This window comes from Paramisgurnus dabryanus, chromosome 8, assembly GCF_030506205.2.
Source record: "Paramisgurnus dabryanus chromosome 8, PD_genome_1.1, whole genome shotgun sequence".
Classification (NCBI taxonomy): Eukaryota; Metazoa; Chordata; class Actinopteri; order Cypriniformes; family Cobitidae; genus Paramisgurnus; species Paramisgurnus dabryanus.
In genome coordinates, this window is record NC_133344.1 from 22,738,634 (window position 1) to 22,754,363 (window position 15,730).

At 39.1% G+C, this 15,730-nt stretch overlaps 1 protein-coding gene across 3 annotated transcripts in view; it reads right to left on the reverse strand.

Annotated features, from left to right (window-relative positions):
• bcas3 (BCAS3 microtubule associated cell migration factor) overlaps positions 1-15,730 on the reverse strand; it is a 260,836-nt gene that overhangs the window by 220,439 nt on the left and 24,667 nt on the right. For all 3 annotated transcript variants that reach the window (XM_065281017.2, XM_065281016.2, XM_065281018.2), the window contains 5 exons: positions 11,692-11,799; positions 11,474-11,550; positions 9,157-9,233; positions 8,544-8,627; positions 2,096-2,266 (listed from right to left, as the gene is read on the reverse strand). In XM_065281017.2, coding sequence (XP_065137089.1) covers positions 2,096-2,266; positions 8,544-8,627; positions 9,157-9,233; positions 11,474-11,550; positions 11,692-11,799 — 517 coding nt within the window. The remainder of the gene's footprint in view (positions 1-2,095; positions 2,267-8,543; positions 8,628-9,156; positions 9,234-11,473; positions 11,551-11,691; positions 11,800-15,730) is intronic.

A 15,730-nucleotide genomic window follows, 5' to 3' on the forward strand; every position in this document is an offset into this window, starting at 1 on the left:
GACAGACAGAAACAGATAGAAAGAAACAGACAGACCGACAGAAAGAAAAAACAGACAGCCAAACAGAAAGGAAAAACAGACAGAAAGAAAAAAAATAGACAGACAGACTAAAATAATCAGACAGACAGAAAGAGACAGACAGACAGGCAGGCAGGCATGCAGACAGACAGACAAACAGACAGCAAGATAGAAAGCAAAAAAGAAAGCAAGGCAAAAGAAAGAAAGAAAAAGACAGACATACAGAAAAACGACAGACAGAAAGAAACAGAAAGAAAAACAGGCAGGCAGACAGACAGACACACCCAGAAAGAAACAGACAGAAAGACAGACAGAAAGAAACAGACAAACAGACAGATAAACAGACAGATAAACAGACAGATAAACAGACAGAAAGCAAGAAAGCTAAACGGACAGACAGCAAGAAAGAAAGCAAGAAAAAAGAAAGAGACAGAAAGAAAGAAACAGACAGACAGAAAGGAACAGACAGACAGACAGAAAGGAACAGACAGACAGACAGACAGAAAGAAACAGACAGACAGACAGAAAGAAACAGACAGACAGAAACAGACAGAAAGAAACAGACAGACAGAAACAGACAGAAAGAAACAGACAGACAGAAAGACAGACAGACAGTCAGACAGACAGAAAGCAGACAGAGAAAAAGAAAACAAGAGAGTGTTCCTCTACAATGGGCTATTCTCTGGTCAGTGGCTGTCTGTTAGATTTGCTCATGAAAGAGATTATAACTAAGCCCAGACATGAGACAGCCAGAGAGAAGAGTGATAAATCTAGCCGAGTGTTGCATTAAGGAGTAAGGCAGCTTTTAATAGGATCCAGTCCAAACAGAAAACAGCCTTGCTCTAAAACCCAGACACTTATTTCAGACTGCAAAAAAATGCCTCCGTGACACAAACCAGAACGCTTTTATTGGGAGCAAAAACAGACAATGTTGCTTTGTAGGGAAATATACTATTGCTTCAGAAAAATATTCATGTGCAAATAAACTTGCAGGTAACAAATAGCTATGATAGGTGGATGATGAGGTGGATAATGAGGTGTATGGGCGTGTCCTCCGACACAGAGAGTGGGAGAGAAAATAACACCAGAGACCACTGCTGGAGTCACGGGAAAAAAAGCATGAACAGTAAAAGCACCACAAACTTGACTTTTCTGCTTTGGGAAGAGCAAAGCTTCTTGTGAGGTTGGCTCTGGTAGGACGAGCTGTTGTTGATGGAGATATAAATGCAGGAAACCTCTTTTAAGGAATTACAAAAACTGTTGCCTCTGGCAAAATTAAACGTTCGAGGTGTATAAATAAACAGAATAAATCACACCTCTGTACCATGTAGGTTGGGCCGCTGGGGAATAGAGGGTTTAACCATCAAATTTTAACAGCCCACAAAATGGGAGGATCTATTTACATGGGTCAGAATCAACACTGGAAAGAAGTATACCGAAACCTGTTCCAACTTAACCTCTCTCCAAGTAAAAATCCTTGAACAGGAGAACTACAAATAATAAAGCTAGTCTTTAAACCTAATGCTCTATTAAAGCTATGGTGTGCCAGTGACCTAAAATGGTTTCTGCTCACCCATAACAGCTGGAGTAAAAAGACCCTCCTGCTTTTACACATATTAGGGCCTTGGTGAACCTTCCAATGACCTGCCTGTGATCTCATGCTAAAAGGCTACAGTTGTGCCAGCCAAGGGGGAAACAGCCACAGGAAGTGTCTAAATCATGAGATCAGGAGACTGTGGCCTGGCACAGAGTCTGCGAACGAACGGTGGAGCATGTGCTCTTATGACAAGGTGATGACAAAACCCTCTGGGCTATGAGAAGCTCTCATACTGAATGAGTTATAAATGGGATTAATGGATTATTTATCTCGGAGGAAAGGGGGAACGAATCTGGATTCTTCGGGATGAAGGTCAGACGGATGAAGTGTGTAATGTAAACGGAGCCAAGAGTTGTGGTATAGGTGTTGTGTCCAGTGTCATAAATCATTCACAGCATTGTTATCTACATCCCTGGTCTTTATGAGACTTAAAAAACCTCTCAATGTAAGGATTAAGATGCAGAGGTCAGCATTTCATACCTGTCCTTCTCCTACAGTGTGCGTGTCTATGATGGTGACCACACCAGGTTGGTGAGGGCTGCGGCGGGTTCCGCTGTGAGCAGTGCCCTCCTCGTCGGGCACACCTGATGGCAGAGTACCAGTGAGCTGGGTCACAACCTTCCCCACCATGGTCAAGCCTGTCTTTAATGTCTGACAGAAATCAAGAGAAAGAAAATTAGAGAAATTCAAAAAATTTTTTGAATTTTGATGATTTATGAATCTACCACATTGCTTCTACATTGTATTAATCCAACATAAATACATTCAGTATATGAAAGTATTTGATTTGTTATTTTATTACACAAATAAATAATATTGTTTTCAAATTACAGCAATTTGGAGTACAAACGTGAAAAGTCACAATGAAACTGAAAACTAATTTTAACACTGTGGTATTTTTTTTTAAAAATGAGCTTAATTATTTTTTAAAGGGGTCATATTATGAGAATTTTTTTAAAAGATGTAAAATAAGGCTTTGGTGACTCTAGAGTGCGTATGTGAAGTTTAAGCTTAAAATACCCCACAGATAATTTATTATAGCATGTTAAAATTGCCACTTTGTAGGTGTGAGCAAAAGTGTTCCATTTTGGGGTGTGTCCTTTTAAATGCAAATTAGCTAATGAAATGTAAACACTGATCGCAATGATGGTGGTTTGATAAAATTGAAGCTCAATTGTGCTGTCAATAATTTTTTTTTCTCTCTCTTTCTCTCTGCCCTAAATGGCAGTGCCGTGGTTGGATAGTGCAGGTTAAGGGGCGGTATTATTGTAATTCACCTTGCTATACCTCACAAAGCAGGCGAAATCTGAACGACCTAATTTTTCACATGCTTGCACAGAATGGCTTGCCAAAACAAAGTTACTGAGTTGATCTTTTTCACGTTTTCTAGGTTGATAGAAGCACTGGGGACCCAATTATACCACTTAAACATAAAAAAGTCAGATTTTCAAGCTATGACCCCTTTAAAAATAAAAAACCTCAAATCTCATGATAATCTCATGATATGGTCACATGATATGGCTGGTGGGCGAAGCCCGGAAAAAGATTGCAGCGATAAGCAAATAGCAAAATGACCCAACTTCCAACGGTCAAATCAATTCTCGATGGACAAATTGAAGTCTGCTACCTTTATTCATTTTAGAACCTGTTTCACTCAGATATAGACCGTTTCATCGGACGCGATAACACGTCTGAGCGTAACTTTACTTCCTGTCTCTGTTTGTTTAATGGTCTGACTTGTGTTTAAACTGAACTCTGGAATAAAGAACTTAAAAGAAAATAAAAGATGACGGAAGACGACCATTATGGATTACAGCTATTTGATGGGAGGTTTGGCAGCTGATCTGTAAGATTAAATACATTATTTAGTACACATTTTACACAGTAACGTTAGCTCAGTGTAGTTTTTGATACGCTTTAGCTATGATTTGAACTAAGGTAATCTATGTGTTGTTTATTTTGCTTGTTATAGGAAATAAACTACTCTAAAAGGACTTCGTTGGTATTGATTCTTTGTGACGTTTACCGGAAGTTACGTGTGTTCCACGAAAGCCGTTTGTTTATGTTGTTACTGCTGAAACCGTCAATACAATACGTCACAACATGGAAAATTAGACAATCGCTACTTCCGTCTCACTGTGACTTTAACTCTTTCCCCGCCATTGACGAGATATCTCGTCAATTAAGAGAAAACGCTTCCCCGCCAATGACGAGATTTTCCGTCTTTCCGCAATACCGCTATTATCCACCAGGTGGCGCCCTTCCGCAACTTTTTAAACCCGGAAGTACTGCCCTATGGCAAGCTGCTGCATGTCCGTGTCTGTTTTAAAGATCGCTCTGAATGGGATCTCTATGAAAAGTCCGTCACAAAAATGGAATTATCTCTGCTTTTTGCTCAAAATATGGTGTTTTTGCAAAAACCTACCCATATTCAAAAGCTGATTGAAAGCAGAGGGTCTGTTCTTTCATTTGGTATATTGTATGTTTATATATTTAAAGAAGACATTTTTTCTGGAAGGCATTAAACTTTGGTGAAAATCATGAAAAACGCTGGCGCTGGCTGGCAACTTTTTTTAAAAACACTGGCGGTGAAAGAGTTAAAGGGATATATAATAAAAATTATGGCATCATTTACTCATGTTGTTTCTTTAATTTGTTGAACACAAAAGAAGATATTTTGATAAATGATGTTAAGCACAAAGTTGACATTACCCACTGACTTCCTTAGTATTATTTTGTCCTACTATGGAAGTAAGTGGGTTTACCATCATAAATTACCATTTACCGTCATAAATTACCAATTACCAAATGACCATGATAAATTACCATAATTTATCAAATTATGTACTTTTGTATTAATCTGAATAAAAAACCTCATACTGGTTTAGAACAACACAAGGGTTAGTAAAAGATGACAAATTTTTCAATTTTAGGTGAACTATCCCTTTAATTATCATGAAAATAATGCCACAAAACCAAAAACCTTAGAAATCCTAAAAAAATTACAATAAAAGATAACAGTGGTAAAATATAATCTTTTTATTTCTAAAACACACATTTCTTTAAAACATTTGTGCTGTCCAAGTGTTATTGCAACACTCCGATCAATAGTGCACACCAAGGTTCCTGCATTCAGAGAATTTGTGGGACAATTACAAGAAAAACATGTTTGTTTTTTTGTGTTACCTGAGGCAATGTCAACAGACAGGTGTTTGAAAGCCACCCAGGCTAATATTAAATGTTTGAGCGTGTGTCTCTGTGTTTACTCAACGATATGAACTGAGACGTCCGAGCCCTGGCACACGAGGAGTCTGGTATCAGACTCGGTCGGTGCAGCGTCTGCCACCAGCTGGCTTCCCCCTCCCCTCGCGCCTCCACTGATCAATGGGGACTGTTTGGATTAGCACTAAAAACTCTAACTGCAGTGATTAGAAAACACATTAGTGTTGATCAATTAGGAGGCAAACGCTTCTCTTAATAATTGATGGGGCAAGGCAATTTACACACAGTCAGTTAGTGGGCTTGTCAGAGCATTCTCCAAAGGGCCCAACAAACACAGGCGCCACGAGGTATTGACGCTGCCGCTTGGCCTGAATGCCTGATTAAGCTCTCCGGGGTCCCGGCAGACAGATGCACGTACGCACACATGCAGAAACGCATACAAACACTTACCCGCACACACCCGGCTCACTCCATTAAGTGAGAACTCGAGGAGGCCCTGCTTAAGCTGTGCTATCCACTTACCTCAAACATAGTTCACGACTGCGTAGGTTTGAAAACAGAGCCCTGGGGCGGCCCGCTCGCACGGACTCGCGGCTTTCTCTTTTTTCGGTCAGATCCCGCTCATTTACACAATCAGTGCCTTGCAAGAATTCAATTTTCCGAAAGGCTCCCTCCCCCATCTTTTTTGTGATTGGGTTACAGGATTGATGGGAGATGCCCCCCCGGCCCCCAGACGGCCGCACTCAGAGCCACTCAGCGCAGGGACCGTGTGTCAGAACGAAGGAGATGGTTATAAATCACAGTCCCGTCTGCAGACGCCCTGTCTGCGTATCAAGGCTTTTTTAACCTTGTTTTCCTCTCCGCTAACCTTTGCTGTGCTCCTTTTGATGTATACCGCCATTAAGGCTAATGGCACTTCTCTCACGTAAGCCGTTAGCGCTTGTTAGCCGGTGATCAGGACGGCGGCCAGGGAATACAGATGTGGGCTTAATAAATCAATTAAGCAAGCAGGAAAGTAGACTGGAACCATATGAAAGGTTAAGCACTAAGGTTCTGGCACCACTAAATGAACTCTAGTGGGTCTAGTGGAATCCCTACACTGAGACCACTCGGGTACTCCGATGCTACACGATGAATAAAATGGGCAGCACTGTCCACATTATGAGCTTCATTTAGCAAAAACGGCAAAGAAAGCATGACGGAAGTAAATGCACAAAATACAATTACGAGAGCCGGCTAACATTAGATTCAAGATCATTCCTAAACCGCACAGTTAAGCTGCAGAGCCGAGTTCTTGCCAAGAAAATGTTTTTGAACAGAGGCTTTCTAATAATTGTGCATCAAAAATATAGATTACTGTATAAGTAACTGTTAGAAACACAACATGATTGTTTAAACTTTCTTTTAAGGTTTACATTTTCAATACATGAACAAGATGCTAAAATGAACAGTACATTTCATCACCATGTTGAACGATTTTACACGCTGTGGGGATCCTAAGCCAGTGCCTTTCTTGGCCCACCATGCCAATAGTTATAAATGTCAGATCGTAGCAAGGAATGTCTGGCTTTAATCTTTATAAAACAAAAGTAATAATGTTCATATGAATATGAACTCTGTAAGTAAGACAAGCATGAAATCGTTTGTGCACAAATCCCGCCGCAAGTTGTAAGACAGCTTGTGTTGGACAAAGTGTGGACAAAAGACTGTGTCTTTGTATGCCAGTGTGTTACGCACACTGGTCCCAAAAATGTATTTGGACATTTAAGGCATGCATGAAATAACTGCGTATAATAACAATGTTTCATTATATTTATTATACGGCTCATTGAAATGCCTGATTCTGATTGGCCAGTCGAGACATTTCTAGGTTTGTTATTCCCAGATAACAACCACTCAAAACTAATATCATCCGTTAACCCAGATGCTGCAAATCATGGTAGGTAGTTTAAACTGCACAACATTTAAATAAAATATATCTTTTAATAACATAATATTTACAAATTATTAAACCAAATAGTGTTTGTGACATTTGATCATCTTATCTTAAAACCGAAAGTAAACTCTGCATTCGTTAAAAATGAGCAAATAAAATATTTCAAATCAATATTTAATGTTCCTTACCTTACTTATGAGGTAAGCAGACGTGCAATAAGTGAGATAATGTACAGGCAGCTAGTTTTATTGTGAAGAAAGCCCCTTAAGTGTGATCTTGATACAAGATCACACTGTTTAGCTTATTTCTGCTATACCAACCTGCTGCCTATTCATTATCCCTTACATAATACATATTAGTGCCATTTTACTGCAAATAAATGATGCTTCACTTAGATCATTTGATATTTTGTGCAGAACTAGATAATAATTATTTAAAGTAATGCTGGGCAAAGATTAATCGTGATTAATCGCATACAAAATAAAAGTATATACATATACACACACACACACACACACACACACACACACACACACACACACACACACACACACACACACACACACACACACACACACACACACACGTATGTATTTAAGAAACATTTACATGTGTATATATATTTAATTATATTTGTATATATTCTATATTATACAGTATATAAATGTAAAAAATATATATATATATATATATAAATACAATGTTCTGAAATGTATACATGTATGCAAGTGTGTTTAAATATAAATAATAATTAAACACAGCACACATACATGAATTACGCAAAAAATAACTTTTATTTTGTATGCAATTAATCGGGATTAATCTTTGCCCAGCACAAATATTACAAATTAAGAGTATCTAGGATGCCAAATAATGGTGACAAATAATAGAAAAATTAATTGCAATAAGCAATTAAACCTTACACCCAAAAATACAAATCCATACTGGCCCAGATTTAGCATAACAGGTAGTGAGTGCACCTATAAGTGTCTCATGAATATGTGATCACCCAAAACCCGGCATGGGTCTCTTTCTGACCTCATCTCCTTAATTAAACCGTTAACTGGCGCTGTCCTGTGAGCGGGACACACCCAAGTTTACTTCAATATTTTTTACGTAAATGTTAATCTGTCACGACAAACTATATATTGTTGGAAAGGTCTAAGAATGTAGTTTTCATATTTCAAAACCTTTTAGCAGTAATATTAATGCAGTGACCATAATTTATTCATTTGTGACAACAGTATGCAGCAAACCAACACAAACCTCAGTTTTTTTGATAATTTTTTGTATTAAAAATAATACTATATTGATTTTTTATTTATTACAAATAAATGTAAACTGCTATTTTAAAACAATTATAATTCCACCTCCAGACACTTCCGTAAAAAAACTTAATACAAATTTTAAAACAAAAAGCCAAAATTAGGCTTCTAGACAAAAAAAAAAAATGCCAGAGTTAAATTAATTAAAAGGTGTACATCACCTTTTACCCCACCCCCCACTCAAAAAGGGCTGCGCCAATTAAAGGGTTAAAGAGTGCATGTTACTGTAGTACCGCAAAAGTACATAACGATTACAAATGTAAACATTGGGACCTTTCTAAGGAGTACATTCCCTAAGGAGCACATAGCTTTTGTACTTTTATTTTTGAAAGTCATCTTTTGTTTTACAATTTGTAAACTTTATTCAACATGAAACAGAAAACTCTTGAATGAAAAGCATGGTTTTAGAGAAGACTGTTCTCAGTATGTGTGGAGTCATACTCACTTTAGCAGCACTGATGACAGTGGCAGTGTAGGACTGGGCATTATCTCCACATGCACCACCACGGGACTGATGACACCGGATCAGCTACACACACACAAACAGAGACAGAACAGAGTCACATTATCATCCAGAACCTTTCAACTCCCCAGCACTCATTAACCCACAGAGGACTGTCACAGCCCGCGCCAGGACGTCTGCAGGCGGGCACGGTGAGTAAGAGGATGCCATTAGGATGGCAAACAGTTCTTCAGGCCTATTTCGCGACGCACACTCTCCAGGGTCTCCGTCCCAGACCTATTCAACACTTTGGTTGCCACTGGCCAGAAACTCATTACCCTTACCCAGACGCACAGCGTCCCATATGTCCATTATTAGGCAACAACTGGCCTCTCTAAGGCAGACAAACCGCACCCATTACATGAACGATGCTGAATTAAGGATCTACTTAATAAAAATATGTCACATTACATTGTTACTTCACATCCATTTGACGTGAATGACGATGTGTGCAATTCGTAACAGAATACATTTCTGAGGCGACTGCAGTTTGAGTTTTCCCGAAAATTATTTGGCTTCATATGGAGTCGTTTAAAATAAAGGGTGTTTGTGCTACCTTGTTCTCCGCATAGGCCAACCACCGGCCTCCCAGGGCTATAGGGTTGAGGTTCGGCCCGGGACAGGGGTAGCAACCTACAAAACAAAAGAGAACAGACAAAGAGGAGGTAAACTAAATGACAGCTTGCAAATAATCCATCACAGCTGCATTCTCCCTACGAAAGTATGCTGTTTTACGGTGTAGTGTTTTAGTGAAGCTTTGAAAGGGATATGAAAGGGTTATGGCATTTTGTGACACAGGATGGCTCCTCAGCTTATTAAGTACCAGACAGATTGACCCATGAGAGCAATACAGACACAGAACCCGAACAGCACACGCACGGCATCGTAACACAGCCACGAGTCACTTGTGAGGCATGTACAGACAGGATAAACATGCAAGCAAATCAGATACGGCCCTAATATGCTAAAACTCTTTTTTTTTAAACCTCCGATTCTGTCCTTATAAACACACACACACGAGGAAAGGTTACGCAAGTGCATATCACAGTGTGAAACCCGCTGACAGTAATTTATAGCGTGGAGTGAATATAAAATATACGCAGACAGTAATTTAGGGTGTAGAGTCAGGATCTGAAACTCGGAGTGAATGGGGCTTGAGGTAAGCCACAAGCGCAGTAATGCAAAAGTCTTTTGTGCCTTTCCAAGGCAAAGAGGGAGCCAATGCAGTGAGATAAAGTATGTTTAACACATCTTGTGAGGGTTTACCATTGTTCTGCGATTTCACATTCATTTCCAGGGAAAAGAGGGAAAATACCTCAGTCAACGCTTCGCTTGAAACCCTTAAGAAACATAAAAGTGAGGAGAAACAACAAACAGGCTGGGCGAAGCGCATGCGGTATTCAATGCCTCCGTGGAGACTTACTTTCTAGTTTGTATTCTTCAATGCCTGCTCTCTGTCATTTTAAAAAATAGGTCTAGTCTTGGTCTTTTTTATGTTGAGGAAGCTTTAGAGAAGCGATTAATGATGTAAAGGGTTATTGACCGCGCCCATTTCCTGTGGCGCAGACGTTGACGGGGAAGTTGGATAGACAATGAGAGCCATTAAAACAACACTAATGGCAATTTACAACAGACGATTGCTTAAGTGGGCAGCAGAGGCCTGGTTTCACATGGTGACATTGGCTGTTTGTTTTTCTGAATCTCAAAGAAACAGTAAAGAATGGTTGGGTACAAGTGAACTGGAAAAATGGGCCTTTGGACTGAGGTGCTACTGAGAGACATGGCCTGTGAGCGCTTGCCTGTTGTATGTACGATATACATATAAGTTGTATTAGCGATACACAGTAAAAAAGCAGTTTTTTATATGAGTATCATAATGTTTGTTATGGTTTGAGCTGGGTAATGGCACTTCGACAGTAATGTGTTGTTTGACACAATGTAATACAAAGGCTGTTCATATTAACAAGCAGGCCTGTGGAAATGTTACATATGATAACATACATCCAGCTGGTTGTTACTGTAAAATAATTAAAGGTACACTCTCAGAAATAAAGGTACAAAAGTTGTCACTGGGACAGTACCCTTTCAAAAAGGTACCCAAAGTGTGCATATTAGTACTTCAAAAGGTACATATTGGATACATATTTGTACCTCAATGGTACATAATAGGATCTTTTTAAAGAGTACTGCCCCAGTGACAGCTTTTGTACGTTTATTTTTGACAGTGTACAGCATGGGTTTAGCGGCATCTAGCGGTAAAACTGCTATTTGCAACCAACCTCAATTTCGAAACGCAATGTGAAGCTACGTTAGCTGCTACGTTAGCTACGTTTTTCCGTTTAGGGCTACTGTAGAAACATGCCGCAACTTCCATGTAGGGAGACCTGGGGTGTATCTAGATAAAAACTGCTTATTCTAAAGTAATAAAAACAGTGCAGTTCATTATGTAAGGTCTTTATACATCACTGATAATATAGTTATGTATATTATATTGCATTTCTGTCAAGAGATCCTTCTAAAAGTTCCACATTGCACCTTTAACGGTTGCTTTCGGGGAAAAAATTCAGAATGTTATGACTGACCAATCAAGATCAAGACGCGTAATAAGCTTTGATATTGTATAGCCCTGCGGACTGACAAGCAAATAAACGTCTGTGCTGATGTGACGGCACATATCGAGATAACTCCTATAATGGGATTGTGTGGGGTTCTATAGTTTTAATGAAGTCAGTGTGTGAAGGGGATTAATCAAGACTGGGTTTCCTGTTTTGCAAAGCTGCAGATCAAAGAGGTAGAGAAAAGTTGCGTCTAAGACTGAAGAAGGTCAAGAAGGGTCAAGTTCGGCAGACACATCTATAAAGTAAAGTACTTACTAGTGACAAAGAACTTTTTCGTAAAGGTGCAGCTGTCAAAGGCGGCAATCTTTTCTTGCAGACTAACGACAAGGATCCTGTGGCCACAAAGATGGAGATTAAGTATACAAATAGGCAAATAAAAATTCAAAAGAATTAATTTATTCTGCCTATTCGTAAGATCACACAAATTCAACATACCGTTTAAAACTGTTAAGATAGGAAAACATGAAACATACCTTTTGTTGCAGTGTATGTCATAGATGGGCGTTTTAAACTGTATTGACTTCACCATTTCTCCTGTCCTCAGGGAATAAAGGTCAACACAACAATAAGGGGGACTTGTCCTGCAAAACACACACATATACAAAGCAGTGATAAGTGCTAAACTACTTAACTATATTAGTTATAAACTTAAACCAAGACAGTTGGAGCTGTAACCTAGCAGTTAGCACACATGCTCCAGACACATTGAGCCATGGAGCTCATTTAGGAGATGTGGGTTTCAATCTAATCCATGCAAAGTATTCTCAAGGCAATGCTACCGCAATTGTTTTTATAATGCACCTCTCAACAATACAATACAGAGACCTTTGCAAAGAATTATAGAGACCTGTGCTCTTGCTTTATCAATCAAAGCAGTGCATGTTGCCGATGAGAGACGTATATATTAATCCTCATTAGGTGAATTCAAAATGTGTGTTTGGAGTGTCATGTGTGTTGCTCGTCATGTCAAAAAATGTGTTCATTGCGTCATGTGAAACATGTGCATCATGCGTCTTGTAAAGATACGTGCCACACATTGAAAGGGTTTATGATAAAAGAGACGCTCACATTCACAAAATACTCGACCGACACTAACTTAACACTAAATTCTGATTTTCTGGCAAACTTGAGTGTCTCTTATCATAAACCCTTTCAACGCGTGTGAAGTAGGCTCGTATTTTGACAAGATGCATCGTGGTTTAGCATGCATAATCGGACACGTAATAAGGCTATGCTATGGTATTCTAAACAGTAAGATGCTGTTGATATAAATACAAAGTCTGGCAATCTACAAAAAAAGTTATGAGTATAACTACAGAGTAAGTCGCAACTGAACAGGAAGGGCTACTGACACTGGCTCTGAGCTGATCGAGCGCTCCGCGTAAATGAAGATGATCAATAGCCCATTTCTTATTGACAAAACAATTGGCTTTGGAAGCAACCACTAATGATTTGGTTGTGTCTGACTCTTAATTCGACCGACTGTCTGCCGCTTCACAAGGAGTGAATATTATCATTCGTCATGGATTAGCATTAATATACAGTTTGGCAATAACATATGCAGAGTAAGGGCGCCGTTACAGCATTGACTGCACTACTTATGCAGTACAGCTCATGTAAATATTATTTTTGTTGATTGACTGGTGTCAAATGGGACGCAATAAATTAGATCGTTCTGGTCCTGTATTCTGACCAGTAAGGAGCTATAATGCAAAAACTGAGCAGTGTTATAGGTCAGATACAGCAAATATAGACCCCTTAATATGTCACTGTGACGTCAACTCTCTATCTGGACGCAAAACATAAGTAGGAACTCCAGACACGCTAAAAGTTTGAGGTTTTGACTTTAAAATGTCGTCTTGTTGTGTTTTTAGCTGACAGAATAGAAGGAACAGCACTTTTGGTTCAAACAAAGTTTTGAACCAGACATTCCTTCACAGAAATCAAGAAGACACTTGTGGTTGAATGCAATACGGCGTACAGACTAGACGGAGACGATCATAAATAATGCTCGTGTTTGCAGTGCACACTTCATATCAGGTAAATATCTATGCATATGTACTGGTGTGTTGGTTTTATCTAGTACAAATCAGCAAGTTTCTGTTTTATAGGTGAAAAGTCACCAACCTTCAGCGCAATTTTTTTTACATACAGCGATAGATGTGTGTGTCATCCTTTGAATGGTCTCTTAAAATAATCCACATTGCTAATCATAGTTAGCGATAGGTTACATTAGACAATAAGCCTCAACAAAATTCCCAAAACCACCTGCAAAGTAATTCATACGTTGTTTATGAAATATCCAAAACCTGGTTAAAATCGAGAGAGTAAATTCACAAAAATAGCTGTCACGGTCCAGCAGAATCAGTTACTGCACACACTGTCAGAAAAAAGGTACAAAACTATTCCTTTTTTGTATCTGGGGTGGTACCCCAAGGTACTTTTTTGTACCTTTACAGGTATATAAACATAATACAATGTTGTACCTTTTGAGGTACATTACTGTTCCTTAGGGATCTATTGTGTACCTTTAAAGGTACAGTTAACTGTTTTGTGCCCCTAAAATTTAACTGGTACAAAAATGTTCCTTAAGGTACACAATTGGTTCTTAGGGTATAATATTGTACCACAGAAGGTACAACATTTCAATGTGTTCAAAGGTACCTTTTAGGGTACAACCCCAGTGACAGAAAAAGGAACAACTTACCTTTTTTCTGACAGTGCATATTCGAACAGCTCCGAACATTCTTCTGCATCCACGTTTAATAAATACCTCCTAAAACGTTGCGTCCCCAGGTCTTTTTGCCTCCAGCTAAGCACCGCCCACCCGGAGACGTTGCAATGTTTACGAAGTTGTAAGGGGTCTATAGAGACCAACTATTAACTGTACTAAGTATTAAGTGTTCAAGTCACGCGCTGCCTCCGGAACCACCTACTTACTATACTGTATAGTAGGGATGTAGCGGTATTATAAATTTCGTGGTATTGCGGTATAAAATTTTGCCGGTACAACCGTGGTCACGTGATTCGGTAAAACATTAGGTCTTCCGAGCAACACGTGTAGTTTTTTTCCGGCCAAGTGCAGCGAGTGGAGGGACGTGGGAACTACAATTCCCATAATTCCATGGGTCCCACTCTGATGCCTCTCTACAAGTGGAGCGACAATGGCGGAAGCAAAAGAAACGCGGATTTTAAATCTGATGTGTGGAAAAAGTTTGCGTTCGCTGTGACAAGAAACGAGAAAGGACAAAATGTGATGGACATACAAAAAACGAATGTGAGTAAATCCGTGAATGAGGAGAGCGTGTATGCCGTTTCTCAATTAGAAAGCAGCCTCCTTAGGTCGCTGCAGGCTGCATCCGTCATTACACGCCTGGTGTATTTAAGTTAACTGAGTATTACATTCGCAAGTCATAAGCGTGTTACAACAATATACGATTAAATAAGAATAATTGTCAACTTGAAAAAATGTTAATATTCTGAAATAAGACGGTCTTCATGACGTATGCAGCCTACAAATGCGATCTATGGAGGCTGCAGACTTCCGATTGGGAAATGAGCCCCTGTATTGAGTGAGCTGACCTCAGCTCTAGGTCCAGCTACAATAAGTAAGCTGCTATTTTCATTTTTACTGGGTTGTTTTTGTTTTCATGAATTGACCCGCTTAAAACCCATCATCTTTTCTTGATTCTACAATCACAACTGTTGCTTTCATAGGAGTATCAAGCATTAGCATTAATAATAATAATAATAGGTCAATTGAGGGAGTGACTCAATTCTTAAAACCTGACTGATTAGGAGTTGTTTAAAGTTGACAAACTAAACTGAAACTTGATTTTTTTATTTTATTACATGGTCTAATTATTTTTGTCCTTTTATGAAAATTGTAAACACTACGCTATGCTACACTTTGTACATTGTAATGTTCAGTCTTGTTTAATGAACACTTATGGCAGTTTTTCCAAGTCTTCATATGTTTTTTCCTTCCTGTAAATGTTTCAATAATTACCGTACCGTGGGCATCCTACCGAAATACTACCGTCCCGTGAATTTTTGATACCGTTACATCCCTACTGTATAGTACATGAAAAGCAGTAGGCCAGGCGAGTAGTAGGTCCGAATTCTTTCTTTCTTTATTCTTAAGGCCATTCCAACATATATGGCTATTTTCATGACGAGAACTGGTTAATCCATGGGCAATTTGGTATCTTTAATTCATCTAACTTGCATGTTTTTGGCTTGTGGGAGAAAAACCGGAGTACCCGGAGTAAACCCACACTGACACAGGGAGAACCTAGCCGGGACTCGAACTGGGAACCTTCTTGCTGTGAGGCAACAATGCTTCTCAGTAGGTCAAAAAGTATCCAGATGACCTAAGAAGAAGAGGCGTTGTCATATTCAAAAATTAGCAGTGTCACAAAACAAAAGTTTCTAGATTCCAGAAATATTTAGCTTTTTTCTTTGCTTTTTTTATTAAAGATTCATCCATAACTTAAATGCAAGTAAGCACTG